This window comes from Eleutherodactylus coqui, chromosome 6 (assembly GCF_035609145.1).
Source record: "Eleutherodactylus coqui strain aEleCoq1 chromosome 6, aEleCoq1.hap1, whole genome shotgun sequence".
Taxonomy (NCBI): domain Eukaryota; kingdom Metazoa; phylum Chordata; class Amphibia; order Anura; family Eleutherodactylidae; genus Eleutherodactylus; species Eleutherodactylus coqui.
In genome coordinates, this window is record NC_089842.1 from 67376682 (window position 1) to 67397823 (window position 21142).

Below are 21142 nucleotides of genomic sequence, written 5' to 3' on the forward strand. Positions count from 1 at the left end.
TCAAAGCAGTAAAATACTGAGCAGTGCTGTCCATGGTACTGTAAAAGGTCTTCTTACCTGTGTGAGAGCGAAGGTGGCGTTTTAGTGCGGTATGGCTAGGAAAAGTCCTGTTACACTCGCTGCAGATATAACTTCGCACTCCTGCATGGACCTCCATGTGCTGTTGGAGAGCAGTCTGAGTCTGAAAGCGCTTTCCACAGAGGAGACAGAACACAGCCATATCAGAACCTGAAAAACAAAAACAGACAAAAGGGTGTCAAAGTCTGCACCATATAACTTATTTGATTCCAAAGAAACCGCAAGAGTCATAAGCATTCTTCAGCCAGCGTTACATTTACTTGTAGAAGCCTTGAGTCCAACCTATGCACTGCCAAGAAGGCTATTAAAATGCTCATTAAGATTTGCTGTAGATTCTTGCAGTACATACTAGGACACTGCTCAGTACATTTCGAGTTTAACACATCTCTGATATATTCTCTTACAGCATTGAGACTTGGTATGGAGAATTCAAAGACATGGCTTTAATCTCTAGACCACCACTAAAAAGAATTAGCGAAGTCAACATAACCTAATCTAAAGTGTAGCATCTGAAGTCCTCATGTATAAGTTTGAGTTCCTCCATTTCATATGCATTTAAAAAAGTTAATTCTTGCCCAGAATTAGTACATATTACCTTTGACCGCATCCAAGTGTAACTTGAATCTCCTATACCCCAATGTAATAATCTGCAACAAAGCCCCCCCCCCCCCAACCCCCCCCCAAACACCATGCGCATTCTTAAATGCAAAACAGAGAGCTTTAGGCTCTCCAGAGGTCTAGGCTCTCCAGAGCTCAGTTGTAACTGCTGCCATTGCATACACTACAGCTACACCCCAGGAGCTCACCTAGGTCAGGAATTTTTGTTCACCGGTGAGCTGATGCTTCGTTTCTTGGTGATTGGCAGATTCCCCGGCCTGCTGTCAGTGCAGCGCGACCGACTATAGCCATCGGGGTTGGTGGCGGAAGCATCATAGAGGGCTTCGCTGTTATTAAAATCAATGGGAACATTGCCTCCTAGTACACTTCTGCATCCAACCTCAGAATCAGAAATGCTTGAAGTGTAATAGGAAGCTTTAGCTCCTTTTGATTTTAAAGGAACTGAAACCCTCTACGACGCTTCCGCCTCGGACCTCAATGACAATGCTTGGCCCAACCGCATGGACAGTGTGCCAAGAGATCAGCTATTTGTCAGGGACCTGCCACCAAGAATCTCTGTCTATCAGCTACTGATGACCTATTCTAAGGATAGGTCATCAATAGCATTTGCTCAGAAAACCCATTTAATATCTCCCTCATTAAGTCTTTCGAGCCATGTTATTTATTGGACAACATACACATTATCAGGAGGTTTTTGATTTTGAAGATGGCAAGTACCATTATTAGGATTCCAGATGACATTTCCATCAACTAAAAAGACTATTTAACAGAGTGTCATTTCCTGACAATGCAAAGGCAGGAGAAAAAAAAGAGAAAAAAAAGCAAAGAAAAAAAGCAGTCTCCAAAAATCTATGTATATAGAAGCTGCAACATGGCCAAAGAGGCACGTGCCATGAAACAGACACGATTTGTGGGGATCTACCATGTCGATCAGTGGATTAAAAGAGCCATGGTACCCATCAGAGCACGTTTCAGTTTGTAATCCTCATACCATAGTTTTTACTATGTACTATTCTGAGTACTGAAGGCTTGTCACTGGAAAATAGGCCAGCAATTTTTTTTTAGACTCTGGATAGCCCCTTCAAGGAAACCCAGCTGTGTTTGGAGTCTTACTGACAATGTTCCATAATGCAAGGGTTAAAAAAAATAAATAAATGCCATACTAGTGCCATATATTTGACTTTACAGACTACAAACCTCAAAGTCCAAACCCGTTAACAAGCCTTGCATTTTCATCCAGCCAGCCATTGCCTTGCTCTGCACTGATGAGGGGCAAGCACCTCTAAGGCTTATTAAAGGGGACAAACATTAACATATAGGGAAATAGAGGACAATATAACAGTCAGGTGAAAAAAAAAGCCTCATTTGGCAACCAATGAAAGGAGTGGATAGGATAACTGCATGGTGGCTGTCAGCGTAGATTTTTTTTTTTTTGCTGATACTTTTATTGTAGACCTTATTCTTGACCAATTGGGTGGAAGTAAATTCATGATGGAGGTTGGGGATATAAAGTGCTTGGCTCGCACCAAGTTTCTCATGAGGACAATTGAGGTTTAATAACATCAGACACTTGTTTAGGCTTCCAAGGGGATTTCACTTGAAAGACAAGGCCACCTCATCTAGGCTAAGAAATGATCTGCACATTTCCAGCCATGTCACCGTATAAAACTCTATTTTTGAGCTATAGCCCGATGGGTTGTTCATTTATACTGAATTTGAATAGAAACGCTTTGCATTAATAACTATATAAAAGCATAAGTCATTTTAGTTTACCGAAATGGGAAAAAAAAAAAAAGTAGAAAAAATATAAAAAGATTAACAAAAAATACCCAGCCCTGAAAACATTAAATTTTTTTTTTTTAATGTGCTTATATATTATTCTCCTCCATCAAGAGAAACTTAATTGTTCCCGTTATGCTAAATGTACACTATTATTTGTGGCAATTAATTGCTGCTCGCAACGATTTAAAAGATAAAAAATTGCATTATCGCAAGGGGGTGTATGTTGACAATTAATGTTCATCCTGAACTATTCACAGCGAAATTATCCGGAATTGCCGCTTTGGAGAATTAGCTATTCAGCGGGTGTTCTTTTTCCCCTCTCTAGATCTTTTTAGGGAGAAAAAAAAAAAAAAAAAGCGCCGAAAATTTGTATTCAATAAATTAAAATAAAACACACACAGACACAAGGCTTATTCAGGGGACTGACGTCTTAATGGCTTTTTCGCTCTTTTAGAAGAAGATTACAAATTAAGCAGCTTTTAAAGACATTTTATACAGGATGCAAAGAGAGGCCTGGAATCGGCTTGCTATTCATTTCCACGGTAACCAAAATAGTGTCTGTGCAAGAGGCCTATACTGTACCGTGAACAATGGGCCACACGGCCAAGAAGGACGAAACACTGAGGGGAGAAGTAATGTATACCATTCATTTAGCCGCAAATTAACTTTTCTGTTTAATTAGAATCTAAAAAGTTCAGAAAACAATACAAAGAAACGAAGGCGTCCGATGCAATCTGCCAGACAGACAAAGTATACACATTTATCTACGGGTAAAAAAAAAAAAAAATGGCAGCTGCTGAAAACAAATGGACCAATAGGGTTGGAAAAGCCGGGGCCAATGATATAGCGCAAATGCTTTCTACTTTACCCTGCTTTAAGTCAAGAGTGAGAATTCTGGGATTGTCACTACATCTGGGGTGGAGGGTCGTATTTGATCACTCGGATTGAAAAGGTGCCAATTCTTAGACTTTCTGTGCACTGTTGGCACCCACAGATCAGTGGCAGTAAAACTGGAATAACCAAGGCATCTTATGGTGAATTCTCCAGATCAGGTGGTTAGCTTTTGACCTTACATATTAACTGTTTATGACTGGCTTGATAACTTCTTGAGGAATTTATGGACACCTTCCTGTAAATCACCCCCTTTATATGTATACATGCAATCCTGTTAAATATTCCCTTGTCTTATACACCATATAGCAATGATGCTCAACCACTGATTTGGAAACCACAGGTGGCACACAATATGCAAGGAGATGCGCAAAACACAGAGATGGCTAATTAGCTCCAGATGTGTTCTTTTTCCAGCCGAATTATGCAATCGGTGTGTTTGTCTATCTCGCGCAAATGAACATGCCCTGCGGGCAGAAAAAGTACAGTAAAATATGCCAATACGCACACAAAAAGCCTGTTTCAGTACACAACTACATTGTGCTGAGGTTTGCACCATTGCGCTTCTGCTCATGTGGAGCCAGCCTTAAAGTTGTGGCTCTCTAGGTACAAAAAGTTGGAGACCTTCTACTATACGATGTAGCCCAAGGTTGACTGTATACAACTTGGGCCAACAAGTAGTAGTAAGGGTTGGTAGAGGCATCTTTAAGGGTACGTCCACACAGGATGTATTGTCCATAGTGGAAAAACTGGGAGTTGACATAACCTTATGGCACCCTAGACAGAACACAACAGTTTCCATCCTTGCCATCTCAAAGGCTTGTCTTTGTGCAGTCAAGTGTAGCTGAAGAATGTAACTTTACACGTATAGAGACTGCAGATTACGACTCGCAACAAGACTGTGAACCTGCATACCAATCCCAACTTACGTGACGGATGACAGAGCAACCATCATCTATGAGCGGTATCACAATACAAGGCTGATGAAAGTGCACACAGTGCGGTCATACAAGAGATCTCTGAATATTTCATACGTCGAAACATACACAATACCATTCGAGGCATTACTCAGCTTTAGTAGGTATCTCAAGGGTTATGATGAAGAAAAGTACTTCAGTTTATTCATGGCTACAATTTCTTTTGTCACACTAAAAGCGATATAGTTGAGACGTTCTAGCCAGCGAGCAGTCTGTGGCATGAAGTCAGAGTGGGTAATTAGTAAACATGGCGTTTCTCTGCTAGCTCATTGGCATGCGAGCCGGACGGAGGGAGCCTCGTTTAAAATGCAGCCTGACGGAGCTTTGCGGGCTGCAAACCATTTGTTAGCTCCTATTGAAGAGGCTTCGGGGCCAGTGGCAATTAAACTGGAATTAGTGTTTGGAATGAGATACAGCAGATTCAACTGAGGAAGGGAGAGGGAAAGGGTGGAAGTGTTAAGGGGGGGCAGCCTGACTTTTGCAGAGTACCTTTTCTTTCACCATCCCTTTTACTTCATAACCGCCCTCCCTTTCTGGCTGTGTTTACAGAGGCAAGAACAAAAATATATGCAATTGATGTACTAAAAACAGTAGCAATTTGTTGAAGAGCAATTATTGCAAGCCCTTACGGCACAGTGAACATAGAAAAAAAAATGTGAATTTTCGTAGTTCTGGCCATCTAAATGAACGGCTACATTTCTCGTCTATGTTTAACCGAAGGCTCTTCGGATTTTGTATGCCTTGTCAAGTTGTGATGCAAGTGTGGCACATTAGAATGCAAGACGGTAGAAACCTGGACAGCACCAATTTAAAGGGACACTTAAGGCCTTCAACATGGCAAATTATTGTTAGATTGCGTGGTTTGCATGATAATTGTTGTTAGGTGTAAATGCATACAGCGAATGAATGATCAGTGATAAATGGTTAGATGATCGCTGATCGGATCTTTCATGAAGACCTGAAAAGTCATAGTTCGTCTGCTGCTGCATTGTTTGGTATAAACAAGTTGTACGACACTGACTAGAGGCGATTATGTTCCAATGAACAATCAAAACTACCTACTTATTCTTCAGTGTAAGAGCATGCCAAGCGAACGATATAAGATTGCCACGTTACTGCTGGTTGCATGCTCGTTCCACATTTACCTTGCTATGCAAATTGGCCTTTATGTTGAGACTACATGATCATGGGAGATAGGTGACCTAATCCTAATGGCATTCACCTATGGTTCCAGTTTTCCTTAGAACTCTAATCCCATAAGCAACATCAAATCCTTTAAATGTATCTATGAATTGCACCAAGAGCTCAGTGGTTGTGGTCCACAAGGAGAAGTGGAGAGATCACAAACATGTGAAGTGGCAGTCGTTATACACCAAGAAGTAGTTTGAGAACTTCTTGTGCAGTCTATGAATCCCTACAGTAAAAACTACAGTACTGAGAATGAAGATCAGACAAAATGAACACGATGTATTACATTTCATTTGAGATTTACTGTAAAATCAAGGCATGGGCTTTAATTAAAAGTGATGGGAGGCCTTGTGCGATAGCATTTCCAAACAGCAAATAACCATTCTTAAAGGCACACATCTTCTAGAACACTTCCACTAGTAATATATTCTTAATCACACAACTTTGTCAGCAGCAATTAAATATAGTTTTTGCAGAGGAGTAGATATGTTGGCAAGCAATATACCACCACCAATGGGTGAGTTCATTGACAAGCATTAAGAGTTGGGATACAGGGGTGATAAGCTAGCATTTTAATATTTACTGAAAATTGTATAGAACTCAAATTCGGTCCTAATTATCCTATGCAAACAATTAGGACTTAAATCATGGGGGGGAAAAAATAAGAGTCCTTTTAGACTGCCCAAGTTCTCAGTCCAGTCTAATGAGCATTGATTGAGATGCATGTTGATTGGTACACATTTAATTTTCTTTCACATAGGCTAGGAATAGTTTTCTGGGGATGAACAATCAGAATTATGATCGTTCGTCCTCACAGGCTAGCTGTACATCTTCACATTCATACAGTAAGATGTACAGCCCATGAAGAAGAATTTTTATGCTCACTGTAGCTGAACGACCAGCTAAGTGGTTGTTGGCCCTTTTACAAGGCCTAACTGTCGAGTAACGCTCAACGCCGATAATCGGCTTCTGTAAAAAGACGAGAACACAGCCTATGACAAGCTTTGTTGAGAAAAGGTCTGCACACAGGTTCAGCCCTGGACTCTTACTATTAACCACCTTCAGCCCAGGAGCTTTACCTTCCTTTACCAGGCATGGACCACCTAGCCGTTTATGGAATAGGGGCAGCTAGGATCTCAACACTTGTAACATCATACTGTAGATATATTTAGTCAAAAAGGAAGAGAGACCAATCTGTAGACACACAGTTTTGGGGTTCTTGCCCATTCGTACAGTTGCCTGGAGAAGATACCTTAGAGAATATTCTCATGTCGGTTTAACATAGATGTGTCATGTTGTAAGCATACCTGTACATTTCCAAAACGAATGCATTAAACAGTTTCTATACAATTGTTTTTTGGGGAGAGAATCTGCTCTGTACTGATGAGGGCCAAAAATTCACGCAAGAGTGTCTCCAAATGGGTCACTCTTCTTTTTGGTGGAATCTCTGGTGTGGCTGACATGAGCTAATTTGCATACTTTTTTTCAACAGGAAGCATGGTCTGAAAAAACCCTGAATATGTCTTTAATGAGAACCACTACCCATCTTAAGCTGCATCTAAGGCAACTCATCCAGCCAGCTAATACCCTGCACCAAAGACGGCAACAACCTTAAAACAATCTTCTATAGACAAGTTGCTCTCTCCTTTGAAGGGATCTCTGGTTTCCATGACATGAACAAAATTTGCATTACATATATTCTACATAATAAATTTGTACAGGGTAATATTTACTGGTGATTTGTATGGCATTTATTCTATGCAACTGCCACTTTTAGACATACTGTATAATAATTTGCATATTGATTTTGTCACCCAAATAGCGGTTGGAAAAAAAAAAGGAATTCTTATAAGATAACAATTGCTGACCAAGCGTCTTCTATAGAGCCAGCCAAAAATGTGCAATTGAAATGGGGAACATGATGACAATAAGATGGGCTGGAAAGGAGTAGTCTCTTCAGACCTTAAAATTAAGCAATAACACTTATTCTCAGGCGACATCCTAGTGCTAGACTGGATTTAATTTATTCTTGAGGCCATCTGGCCAGCGTGAGCACAAAGACCTGTCCCTTGTGAATGAGAGGCCATATTTGTCACACCCCCTTCACCCTGACCTCCCTGTCCCTAGTCTTTTCAAACAGGGACAAGCCAAGGTTCATTCTTTTTCCTCTGTCCATTGTCTGCATCCCCAATGGGTTCCAAAGAGAGGGGCCGTCACTAACAATCGTGCAAGGGACGTCCCTATGGACGGTTGAATGAAGCCAGTGACAGAGAGACGTTAAAGCCTTTGACACTGGAGAGGCTGCCATTCTACTGTAACAACCATATTTAACCTTCATGACTTCTGAAGGGTTAAAATGGGCAGAAATAACAATGTAGTCTACCTAAAAGAGTATAGTGTATATGCCAAGATTCTAACGTGCTACCAAGTCAATTGAATAAGACACAAATAACAAACAGAAGAAAAAAAAAATTTTTTTTAAACTTTATATTCCTGAGGACCACTGATCTTGTCCATTCTAATATAAATGTATTTTTAAATCTGTCCTGTGAAGTGATTAAATCATAAAAAGGTGTATTCCCGGATTTATAATTCCATCAGAAAGGCTTCTTTAGCTGCAGAGAAAGCTGCTACAGACAGCAAGCTAAATAACTCATGCCACCTGGACTCACACCCCTAATTGGTTCTGACTCCATTTGTCCCAGTCTATCCAATGATGATGTCTCTAGTCACTCTGCAAGCCAGGAAATTGCCAATGGTTTTCAGATGCTGGACCAAACAAACAAGGAGACAATGGTTCCTTGTGAATGCAGAGAACAGCAATCTTTTCTTTTTTTTTTTGTGCAACTTTTGGGCCATTATGGTACATTTACAATGTAATGCAAGTCTATATGCGTGCATGCAAATAGCACAGACAAGGTCTCAAATGAATTAGGCCCAATGCCCACGGACGGATTATAGCTGCAGAATTCGCGGCCAGATGCCCGCCATGAATTCTGCAGCAATGTCTGTCCATAGACATCCCATGTTAAAAGATTGTTCACTGCCCACGAACGGAAATCAACTGCTATTTTCCACTTGCAAGGAAGAATCGCAGCGTGTTCTATTCTAGAATTTAAAAAAAAACAAAAAAAAACAAACGCACAGGCAGCTTCCATTTCAGTCAATGGAAGAAGTCTACTCCGTGGCAAGTCGTCGCGGATCCGCGTCATCGACGGCAGCGCATGCCCTGAGTGCCGACTAAAACACTCACCGCGGATCCAGACAGGCGAGTATAGGGTCTCTGGCCGGCACCAGGACCGATTTCGCAGTCGGAATCAGACCCGCCTGTGGGCATGAGGCCCTTAAACAAAAATTTGGTCATTGTGCAAAGTCATTGGATATCACCCAGTGTAGCAGTGTGGAAACTTATTCATACAGTGTTTAGACACACTTGTCGATTGCTTATATGACCTCGTCATATACAGAACATCACAACCATAAACTACATGGATGTGCATGGTTAAACCACAAATTCCATGCAGGTAGACAACAAGCTATGAACTCTGAGCCCAAATTGCAGTTTTAGCCTCTCTCGACAAAAATAATTATTCTCGCTAATAATCTAAACAGTACCCGTCACATCCTCGAACCAGCAGATTCGGGTGCATAGCTTTGTAGCCACGGCACAACTGACTATTACACATCTTTTCTTTGTACCCCCTTCTCTCATGGAACCCGGAGAGAACATCTTTCCCTAGGAAACAAAACAGTTGAGTATGCCAATATTAAACTGTTCCCAATCCTTCTCCCTCTCCCAAGGTAGGACACCCCCCATATGCATTAGATGGTGAGCAACTTTAGACATAATTGTTAAAAAGCACCCGTCAAGTCTTCTGATGTGCCAGCTGTACAGCTTTCATATTTGTAGCCCCACTGAGTTTATTGCAGGTTGTACACAACTTGTCTCTCCACCCCCCCCCCCCCCCCCCAAAATCGACCTCCATTACTTTAGTCTCCCAGTGCTTTCAACCTGCCAAGTCCATGGCCTCCTCTTCTCATTGTCAATGGGTAACATCAGGTTTCCTCCACAGACTGCCATCACCCATGGACAGTGAGAGGAGACCACCTACTCAACAGATTCAGAGCACCAGGAACCAGGTCTAGCAGAGGTAAATGTGGGGGAATGATAGAGTCCGCAGGGCTGCAAATACAAAAAGGTATGCAGCCAGCCCCACACATCAGAGGGCATGACAGGCCCTTTTTACCAATTCGTGTTATGTCGAAAGTTGGCCATACACATTTGATGAAGGTCACCTGATTTTGGTGGGACTGGCTCACTTCATATACACATGGGGGTGCCCCACCTCTCCCTCAGTGGCCTATGTCAGGGGTAAGAAGGAGCAGGCATAGGTGAATATAAACACTCAACTCTTTCGCTATCCTTTGAGATAAACCCCTGCCAAGTGTTCTCTTCGCTCTATTGCAAGCCTATGCACTTGGACAAGTGTACATACATAGGGTAGGAATGGAATAGCTTTCAGCAGAGCACTAAGCTAAGGGTATTGAAAGCCATGGGTTCTGACCGATAGAAATCTGTTCAATTAGTTGCAACATTTACTGTAAATGCAACAGTGCAAGATTTTATTTTTTTGCAATAATGGCTCACACAACAAAGGGTTGTGGAAGATATTTATTTCCAAGTATGCCATCTTTCTGGTGAGCGTTCTCATTGCTGCTCATTACAGTGTGGGCAAAGCTTTGAATCTATGATGAACAGTATGTGGTAAAACGGAGAATTTGGTTGTTTAGTTCCAATACAAAAAGGTCAAATCATTTTATTTGACAAATTTGATTTCTTGACTTTAATATCGCCTGGGGTATTTTACCTTCCTCTGGATCAACACATGACTTCGTAGCCTTATATAATATGCTACTATGTTTGTACAGTAGCATATTAGATTTCTTTTAATCCTCAACAGAGGCCATTATAGAACTATTTAGAAATAGCTGTCAAACTGATCATAAGACACATCAGCTTTCATAACACTACTGACCCATTTCCTAGCTGCTCCGGCCAAATACAGTTGTAGATGAAGCTTGTAAATAAGATTTACCCCCGAAGATTTAAAAAGGAGGGAAAAAAAGGGAATATCCCCTTCTGTTCTCTCTCATCTCCCTTGTTTCCTGAAGAAAAATAAGTGTGGGATAAAGACACGGGGAGGGGGGACGCTTTGTGTCTGCATACTGATCACACCCTCTATATACAAAGGATCGGGGCTTTAGGTCAAAGCAAGAGATGACCCTGTGACTGGACAAAGCTTATAATCAATCCTAAAGCTTTAAAAGAAACTATTCTGGAACTCTGTGTGAAAAAAAAAAAAAAAAAAGTGTTGCTATGGAAAGATCAATAGTTCTATTTTACGTATCACACTATTCTCCGACCAAAAACCACACCGATCTGAACAAAACGTGAACAGATTGAATGACATATGATCAGACAAAAGAGGGCAGCCCATAGGTAGTAAGACATTCACTATGCAATAAATTACAGTCACACAAGAATCCTCGAACAATCGCAGCCTGCTTCAATGAGAAAAAGTTAACTGGAATCAAATGCATAATAGGATATGTATTAGCATGTCTACGCTACTATGGAAGGGGTTAATCTAAGGCATTACAATGGCAAAATGCAGAGAAATCTGCAAAAGTGACATGATTATGGAATAAGAACAGAGTAGAGGTGAAAGATCAAATCTGCCAAAGTGCTAATCCTTGACCAATGGCATTATCATGGGAAAAATGTGTGGGGTTTGTGGTGGTGGGGGTTACGAATGGAGGGGGACATTGTACAGCCAATGTTGCATATAGAAGTAAATCAATGCTGAAAGGTTACTTTAGTTTCCATGAGTGGCAATAATTTGAGGACCTGGAATTCTTCACACTGAAGGAAAGCAATGTATCCATTTACCATAAATGTGACACAATTTATTGCAGTTGTCTATAGTTCCATTTTCTACCTTAAATTGACAATCATAGCGATAACTGGGTTGTGTAGGGCAAGAGGGGATAGATTCAGCACCAAATAAAGAGAACACCTAAAAGATTTTCCAACATTTCAGATCTTTCTTTCTGATGTTTACTAGTAATGTTGTTCCTCCTAGATCTCTGATCACCATTCCCTATTAGATTTTACATGCTACGATGATCAGGCGAGAATGTTCCTAGGCTCAGCTGACCATAGGAAGGTACCACCGACCACCCTACAATCGAGGAAACGCTTGTTTGTTGGTTGATTGGCTTGTTCGTGCTAGCTAGGGATGCACAAATTGTAAGAGTTTGGACTGAATTAAACTTTGTGCAAAAGTTCGGCAAACCAAATTAGTTAGAATCAAACAAAAAGTTCATCAACACCCCTTAAGACTGGTGTAGAATGCTGTCTAAGAGCCGCAAAAGCCATGTATGATACTGTGTTACAGGTAGAACTTTGCTAAAAGCTTGTATACTGTACCAATCTTTTAGCAATGGTCTACCCAAAGAGTTTAACTGGTTCAGTTCAGTCAACACTAATGCTAGTATAAAAATTCTTGCTGGCCAGCTGAACATCTTCCCATGTGAACATGAATATGTGCAGACAATAATAGCAATATGGGGACAAAGGAGTATATTAATGATCATTAACAGTGTGAAACAATGTATGATCACCGACTGACATGCTGCACATTGTTGGTCAGCGCTTATCACATGGTAGATTTGACAGTGTAAAAAAGAAGAAGCCAAAGCTGATCATCAGAATGCTAAATATTGGAAGCGCCAAGGTGTGAACAGGTACAGTAGAATCATAGATTGGTAGACTTGGAAGGTACCTCCAGGGTCATTGGGTCCAACCCCCTAGTCAATGCAGGATCACTAAATCATACCAGACAGATGTCTGTCCAGCCTCTGTTAGAGATTAGAGGGGTTGTTATGGTTTAGAAAAGCAGGTTTTCAAATACTAGATTATAGTATCGGAGGCCATTCATTCAAGACCTCCATCAATGAGCTGGCGAGAATAATAGTAATTAGTAATAAATACAAATGTAAGTAAATTAACATAAGTTTTATTTTTACAGCCCATTTAGGGTGGACTAGCCCTAGTGACCATTTCTACCTATTTTGGGATGTTGAGCTGATACTGTATAGAAACCTGGTGGCTCCTGAAGAAACCACAAGCTGCTAAAGTCAGACACTGGCACATCAAGGTCATGGGTGGGGAACGGCAGAGATGAAAGCAGGAGTCTGTTCATCCATTACAAGAGAATTCAGAAACTGAAGACGAGATTGGGACTGGCTAGCCCAAAAATATAGCTACTAGGGTTGATAGTCCATCATTCATGTATCAGCGATTACCAAAGTTTCCTCTGAAGAGGAAATCAATGGAACCATCGCTTTAACCAATTTTTTTAAGGAGTCATGATGAATAAATTCCAGGTCTTCATTTGCATCTGACCTCCACAAACGTTCAGCAAGTCATAATCTACCAACAATTACAATTTATATGGAAAATATAATTAACAGAAGTTCACATTATTCTAGCAGAGGGTTTTATTTTCCTATAGGAGCCATCTATCAGCCTTGATCAATATTCCGAAAGTCAGACCAATCAAAGTAATGGCTGCTGGGAGTCTATTAGTTACGGGACATTTGCGTTTCATTGGACCTCAAACTGAAGGGGATTTTTAAATCCCTCTACTCATCCTGATCCTATACGATGTACATTTGTCTCAGTGTTTTACAGTAGCTCTAGTACATTTAATGCTTTGCCATAGGCATTACTTATTACATACATGTTTAACACAATGCCAAGTTCACCGCTGTGTTTGAGATTCAGCTTTTCTGTTCTGTAACACCGAATCCCAGCTGGGAACAGATCTGTCCTATGATGGTAGCAAACAGCAGCTGATGAAGCCCATGGACTAAAATGGTGTCTATGGGAATTCTAGCATGCCGTCAGGATGAAAGTGCAGAAGGTTTCAATATTTCGCCTGGGAGTTTATGACAGGTTTGCGCCTGAGGATAATAATGGAGCCTCCAATGCAGAACCTAATACAAGCTCTTGTATTTTGGAGGACCTGGAAGAAAGCTTTAAATGAGGACAGTTACCAATCCCTATAGACCCATGCCAATAGAGGCAGTTCATGCGACCACTATGGGACCCAGTGCTGAATGGCCCTGGCATACTCGCTAAACCTTTATACCCCGCTACCAAACCAGCAGCTGAAAGTTGGACACTTAAGTCAGAGCCACAAAGGGAGGAAAACTATTACTTGGTGGGCTCCACAGAAGTATGGGGACATTAGGGGTAGCAGAAGAATGACAAGTGTGTGCAGAGACAAGTCACACTCAAGTCATGGCTGAAATGGTCTTCACAATGGCTTGGACTCAGATGAAAAAGGATAGCTGACCTCACCAGAAACATCAGAGCAGCAATGACCTGTGATCACTGGAGGTAACTGCACTGTAATCACTATCACCGTGTAAAAGCTTGGCATCTGACTATTATATGATGACTGCAGTATTCAGTTTTAGTATTCAGTATTTTTTTTTTCTTGTGGGGGAAGGTGAGGGCAGGGGCCCATTCCAAAGTTTTGCTTTGCAGCCCCATGAGTTCTATGTACATCCATATCCTGTGTAGAGCAGTAGAGTTACTTATTAGCATGTACTAATGACCATCAGCACTTTATTAGTGAGCATATTAAAAGTGAGATTATTTAACAGTAAGTAATATTTGACAGTTATGCAGAATAATGGCTTTTGCAAGAAAAATGTAATTTCTTGCAAATCCAGTCTCTATCACCATATATAAAGTACTTCTCTGCTCTTCTCATATACATCATCTTTCTCTGATACAGTGTTATGACTCTAATCCACTCTACAACTTCAGATTTGGCACAGAGTTCTGCATGCCTCAGGCTGTTATCAATACTGCCACCTAGTGCTTGACAAGTACAACTCCTGTGTAGATGAATGCAGAGCGGTCAGCCAATTGCTATCATGTTATTTATGTAAGAACATGTGCCAGGCACGCTCCCTCTCAGACGCATTACAGCTGTGATTTTTTTTTTTCCCACACCGCAGAATTCAAATAATCTTTAGTAGGCGGCTTAAACTTGTAGAATCCAAGAGACAATCATGAGAGAGATCACTCAAGAGTTAAGAAGACTATTAAAGCTTAACTGGACCCAAACTACTGGGAATAAAATATGGTATAATGTGCCAACATCCAAGCCAAAATAGATGCAATATTGCACATTAATCTATTTAATGCCGAGTAGAAATTTTGAAGGACACAAAGCTCAATTTATGGAAACTTCCACCACTGCTTTGGTGGGGAGCATGGACTGAAAGGACCATTTAGGCTATTGGGCAGTGCCCCGGGGTTCATGCCCATAAAATACACCCTGCCAATCAGATGCAGAATAAATTAAAAGGCAACTGGTTACTAACTATAAACCTCACAAACTAAGTTATAGTGCTTCTAGTTTAGATGATAGGAAGTCTGAAGACCCTCTTTTCATACTCAGCCGGTTTTTGCTATATTCCCCTGCAAAGTCAATGAGTGCACAGTACACATGACTCTTCAGAAGGACGGACACACACACACACACACACACACACACACACACACACACACACACACACACACACACACACACACACACACACACACACACACACACACACACACACACTTCTGAAAAATTACGCTTACTGAATTTGCCGGGAGATACCGCAGAACGGAGTACCGGATGAGTATCAAAAGAAGCTGCTTGGACTCAACATCACAAACTATAAGCACCATTGCTTGGTCTATGGTGCTCATAGTTGGTGACAGCTTCCCTTTAAAATGTAAAAGGGTTGCCTCTAGAGGACAATATGGGACATATAGACATTACAGATCAGGGTCCACAATTCAGGACCCACCTCTATAAGAGTGGCTTCCATCTGGGCAGACTTTGAACCATCCTTGTATTATAAAAAAGGACAGCAATTCATCCGAATTCCCATTATGTACTGAACTATATTTTCCTTCCTCTGGCTGCTGCTGGGGAAATGCTTGGCTGACTGCTGCTTTCCCCAGCAAACTCAGCTATTTGCCTGTAGGTGGGACCCCAGTCCACAGGACTGGTAATAAATATAAGATAATTGGATGACCCAATGCAGTGAGGGTTTCGAGCCCCTCTTCTGAAGAAGTTGGAGTGGCAGAGTACATATGTGACCACTGCTGTAATCAATTTAAAGTCTATGGGACTAACAGAGATCGTGAAGTCCAGTACCATTAAAGCAGTTATTCAGAGACGGCAAATACTTACCTGATCTAGTCCTTGGCCGTTACCGAAGACTCCAAAACCACGGGACCGTACAGACAGTCGCAGTGTAGTTTCCTCCACCTTCCTAGCATAATTGGAGGTTCTTGCAAGGGAATGGCTATTCTACTCATTTCAATAATTTAGCCAGCCCCGTTCTGTCATGGCCAATTCAGAGACCAAGAAAGGGGTTGTCTTAGATTCTGAAATGCGCCAAACATCCAGTTATGTTTGTCACTAGGATTGTCCTTTTTTTACATTGATCCTGACAGAGAAGGGGGGGGTGGCTTATTGAAAAAACAATCATCCCCCTACAATGCCATCAATGACATTGGGAAGGTGGCAAGAGTTCTACACCACATGGCTTAGTACTGGCATCGCTGGATCAGACTGGAGGAGTTAAGTATTCCCCCACACTGGATAACTCCTTTCAATAGGTTATTAAAGGGGTTGTTCACTTACTGGACAACATTCTCCGAATAGCTGTAACTGCGATTTAAAAAAAAAAAAAAAAAGCTGTACTTACCCCTCCTCTGCTGCCGTGATCCAGTGCTGCAGCCCCATCATGGTCCCAATGTTTTCCGGTGACATCTGCCATAACAGTTATGACTCCTGCAGCATCACCACCCATTCTCTTGCCATCAGCGCTCACATCTTGGATGCCATGATGCCAGAAGGTCAAAACAGTGATGCTGCAGCGGTCTTCTGACTTCCGATCCCATCATCTGCCTCAAAACACTTGGACTATGGTGGGGCGGCAGCAGGAGGAGCTCCTTTTGTTAGTTTAATGCAGTTACAGCAATCAGAGGAATGTGGTCCAGTAACTGAACAACCTTTTTAAGACAACCCCTTCTCTAAAGTCAGTGAACCCAGCCCCAATTCCAAGAACCCTCTCATAAAAGGCAATCTACAGTCCAAATATTTACATGCTTTATTTGCTCAAATAACTGGACTAAAAAGTCAAATTGTGTGGCTGATACTAACCATTGTGCGTCCTCCGGTGAGCGTCATATGCATCCTCCTTAGAGAATTGTGCTCCACACTGCTCACATACAAAGGCTTTGGCTCCAGCTGTTGAGGAAAAACATTACATATTAAAACTATTTTTCTCCTACAGTCAAACTTTCATCAAAGTACACTGAACTTTAAAGGTTTTGAATCTGGTTTGTTATTTACTATAGAGTAGCAAGAAACCAAAACCAGCATATGAACACCATTGATAATTGGGATGAACTGTAGCATGCTGACCTCACATCATGCAATGAAAGAAATGCAGATAAAATACCACATCAAGCTTTAGATATGTATTCCTAGGATACTGCCGGTGTATCTACAGGAGCCCTCATCACTCGCTGGCATCTGTCATTTATAAAACATTGCCTACTCTTTACCTCTAAAGGGCACAGCTGTCAATTGTCAAACTTGACAGTCTGATCCAAAGACATAGCAGTTTACAGATAAAATACAAAGATTATAGGTGCACTTGGAGGTGAAGCCCAAATATACTCTTTTCCCATTAACTATGGTTGAGACTCACATCTATTCATCCATTTCTGGGGGCGATTCACGACTTATCAGACGAATGGCAGGGGAAAATAATAGTATAAAACAATTGCATAGTAGCTATATAGATGCAAATGGTCAATTAGGAACAGCTGTACTTCCTGGAAAGGGCCTTCAACCTGAAACTGGGTTATCACGGATGTGTAAAACAAATATGGTTGCAGTTTGGGTAGATGTAAAGAATAATCTTTAATAACTAAAGTTCTACTAACTTATAAATGAGTACCATATGGAGAATTCCTTGTAATTACTTTCCAATATAGTAGCAGGCTCTGTAAAAGTCCTCTGTGGAGGCTCAGACAAGACCACCAGATTGTAGCAGAGGATGCCCCCGTGGGTCCAGGTATTGACACAATAAGGACTAACAAGACACAACGAATTGAAACCACTTCACTAGGGTGTTTTTCCTTATGGGTTGAGTTAAAGAGGTTAACCGGGTCGCCACGTCTGATCTGAGGTCTGAGTCGAGTGGAGGGGCGCCTGGGTCTACCTCTGGGGATCTCCACTGATCAGTTGATATCAGGCCCACTGTCAATTTAATGGTAGCAGCGCCTGCAATACCAACCTGAGCCACTTTACTACAGTGCTGTCAGTTTCCAGCTCTGTCCACAACGATAGTGGGTCTGGTGAACACCTAATCGTCAGAGATCCTGAATGTAGCTCAACTATTAACCCTTTGCAATCCAATTTTGGATGCAGGGTTTCCTAGGGGGCTTTCTCTTTCTGCCATTATACAATGGCGCTGTCTGCTGGCTAGAGCCAGTACAGCAGTATGAGACATGCTGGAGATGCCCCTGACAGAGCAGCCAGTAATATACAGTAAGAATACCCTGATGAACGTCTTCCGACATCAGAGCTGTACAACCTTCAATCAGAATGTCTTCAGACGTCAGACCGTGGATTGGAAAGGGTTAATAAAGGTCTGAGGATAAGTCATCCAATAGTTAAGTCCTGGACAACCCCTTTAAAATATAACCCATTATACAAGGTTATTATAATGTTCTGTGTGCGCAGTGATCCGGTTTGCAATCATATGTGGATGTGAACAGGTTCTGTATGAATGGAGAGTAAGCCCTTAATCATTTCCTTGGTGGGTCCAGTGTATCCTAATCCAACATTGGCCATGTTTTTGCAATAACAGTATCTCTACAAGAATCTAATACACCTTTTATGACAAAATTTACTTCTGTTCATAAAAACAGGACAGTATCCATAGCGTAAACTGACCTAAGGCAGCAAGTGAATTGTCAGTTTTTGAGCTTTATGCACTGGAAGCTGGAAATATTTTGACTAAAATTGAGGGGTGCTACCAGTATACAGTGGTTAGTATCCATCAACAGAGGCCCAAGGAAGAACAACTGGTGGACCAGTGACACGATTGTCTGAACATACAGGGCATTGTAGCTTGCTGCAAAACCACAGACTAGTCAGAGTGCCCATGCTGACCCATGTCCACCACCAATAGTGCCTACAAAAAAAAGATGTAGAGTAAATATAGGAAAAGAGTTGCGGCCCCAATCCCTTTTCTTAAAGAAGCATGAGACATTTTTAAGCTTGACTTTTGTTTTATCTAGAAGAAATCCAGCATGTAATAGATGCATTTTGGAGCCACTGCGCCCCTTTCTCAGTATTTTTATCTGGAGACATACAGCCGCTACTGGTGTGTGCTCTTCGCAGAGGAGGGGAGCACAGCGATCAGAAAGGGGTGCAACGGTCCCAAAACACGTCTATTGTATGCAGAGTTTATTCTTAATAAGGAGGTGTTGAGCTTAAAAATACACCTCGTGCCTCTTTTTTCCTCATATTTACTCTATGCATTTCCATGTCCTCCTGGGAAGGTGTAACGTTTTGTGGACTGCTGCACCCTCTGAGACTCATCAGGAATTGAATAATCTCACTCCCATATATAAAATAAAGAAAGTATAAAGTTTCCAAATCAAGACACCGGTTTATAGACTTTGAAACTCCCAAGTACATGCTCCACTCCCTCTTTTTTCCTTTTATCTTTCATTAGCTACAATAGAACCATGACATAGTAGCATAGTAGGTTAGGCTGAACTAGATGGACATGTGTTTTTCTTTTTCAGCCCATTACCCTCCCTGCAATGTTGATCTAGAAGAAGACAAAAAAAAACAAAAAAAAAAAAACAACTTTCATTATTTAAGAGGGGGAGGCGGGGGTGGGACCTTCTTGACTCCAAGTGAGCATCAGAACTGGGCCATGGATCAATGGAAGAAGCAGGTCTAGTTTAATGGTGTTTTTTTTTCAACATCATGTGGATGGCTAGGTCCGTGTGCATCACTTACCTATGGAAGAGATGGCACCAGGATGCACTATGGCAAGATGACATGCCAGAGGAGAAAGTGTGATGCTCTGGGCAATGTTTGGCTGGCAAACATTGAGTCTTGAGATTCATGTGGATGTGACATGTACCACCTAACTAACCATCGTAGACAACTACCCCCTTCATAGCAGCAGTATTACCCAATGGCAGTGCCTTCTTTGCAGCTTGCAAAAACGGTTCAGGAATGGTTTGGAGGAACATGATGAAGATCTCAAGGTGATGACTTGGCTGCCAGTTCTCTAGATTTCAATCAGACGGAGCATCTGTTGGATGTGCTGGGGTAAACAAGTCCAAAGAGAGGTCATACCTCACAACTTACAGGACTAAAAAAGGATCCGTTTCCAACGCCTTGGTGCCGGATACAACAGAACGCTTTCAGAGGTCTTGTGGAGTCCATGCCTTGATGAGCCACAACAGTGGTTTTAATGTTCTGGCTGATGAGTGTATATATCTGTAGAACTGTCAGGGATCTGTTCCAAGCACCCCCACCCAAAAAAATAAATAAAAACTGATCACCCTAATAATAGTTCTTATATTTGTGTCATAAAAATTCCAGAGGATTTCAAGAATAAACATGCTGGCAATTTGCTAACTAGATGTGCATGTACGTTCTGACGAGGAAGAACATTGTGTTCCAAAACAGTCTTCCGAAAAAAAAAAAAAAAATACATACACACCAGCCAGTGAAGAGAGAACAATGAGTACAGACAGAGCTTGCTTTATGGCAGGCTCTTTGTACAGTCTTATTTACAGTACTCCTTATCAGTACAGGAACAGCCCCTGCCTGCCAAATTCAAATAGCTAGTACGGAGTGTTCCTGAGCCGCTCGCTAGGTTTTTTTTTTTTTTAATATCATTGTCAACAAAACAAAGAGGGGGGGGGGAAGCTACTAGAGCACAGAGTGAGTGAATACAGCAATAGTTTCAAGGTTGTTTTTTATTTTATTTCATAATTAGATGTGGCAGGTTACGACCACACGTTCACTTGTGCCAGCGGGTTATGTGTGTAATTTACACCAGCTTCGCTAAGTTTATTTTGACGTTGGTTTACAAACATAGAATATGTGGTTTCAGACACACTCCGATGTATGCGTCACTGTCACGGACAATAAAAAAAGGAAGGAAGTTGGAAAATAGTGTGCCCATTGATTAAAATCTTAGTAGAGAAGTTGGCCGGTTACCGGACAACATGCCTTCTATAGTGCCCACCGGGCTAACAGAAGCTAAAGACAGCTGTGCTTACCCATCTCCTGCCGCCGTGATCCAGCACTGAAGCCCCGCTGTCCTCCCGATGTTTGTTGTGGAAGGTGATGTCACCGGAAATCAGCTAGAGGATGAAGCATCACTGTTCCGAACGTCTGGCATCATGGCACCTA

General features: G+C 41.6%; 1 protein-coding gene across 2 annotated transcripts in view; it reads right to left on the reverse strand.

Moving 5' to 3' along the window:
• The window catches only part of ZBTB16 (zinc finger and BTB domain containing 16), a 109200-nt gene that overhangs the window by 14134 nt on the left and 73924 nt on the right, over positions 1 to 21142 (reverse strand). For both annotated transcript variants that reach the window (XM_066606922.1, XM_066606924.1), the window contains exons 4-5: positions 16844 to 16930; positions 58 to 228 (exon numbers count right to left, since the gene is read on the reverse strand). In XM_066606922.1, coding sequence (XP_066463019.1) covers positions 58 to 228; positions 16844 to 16930 — 258 coding nt within the window. The remainder of the gene's footprint in view (positions 1 to 57; positions 229 to 16843; positions 16931 to 21142) is intronic.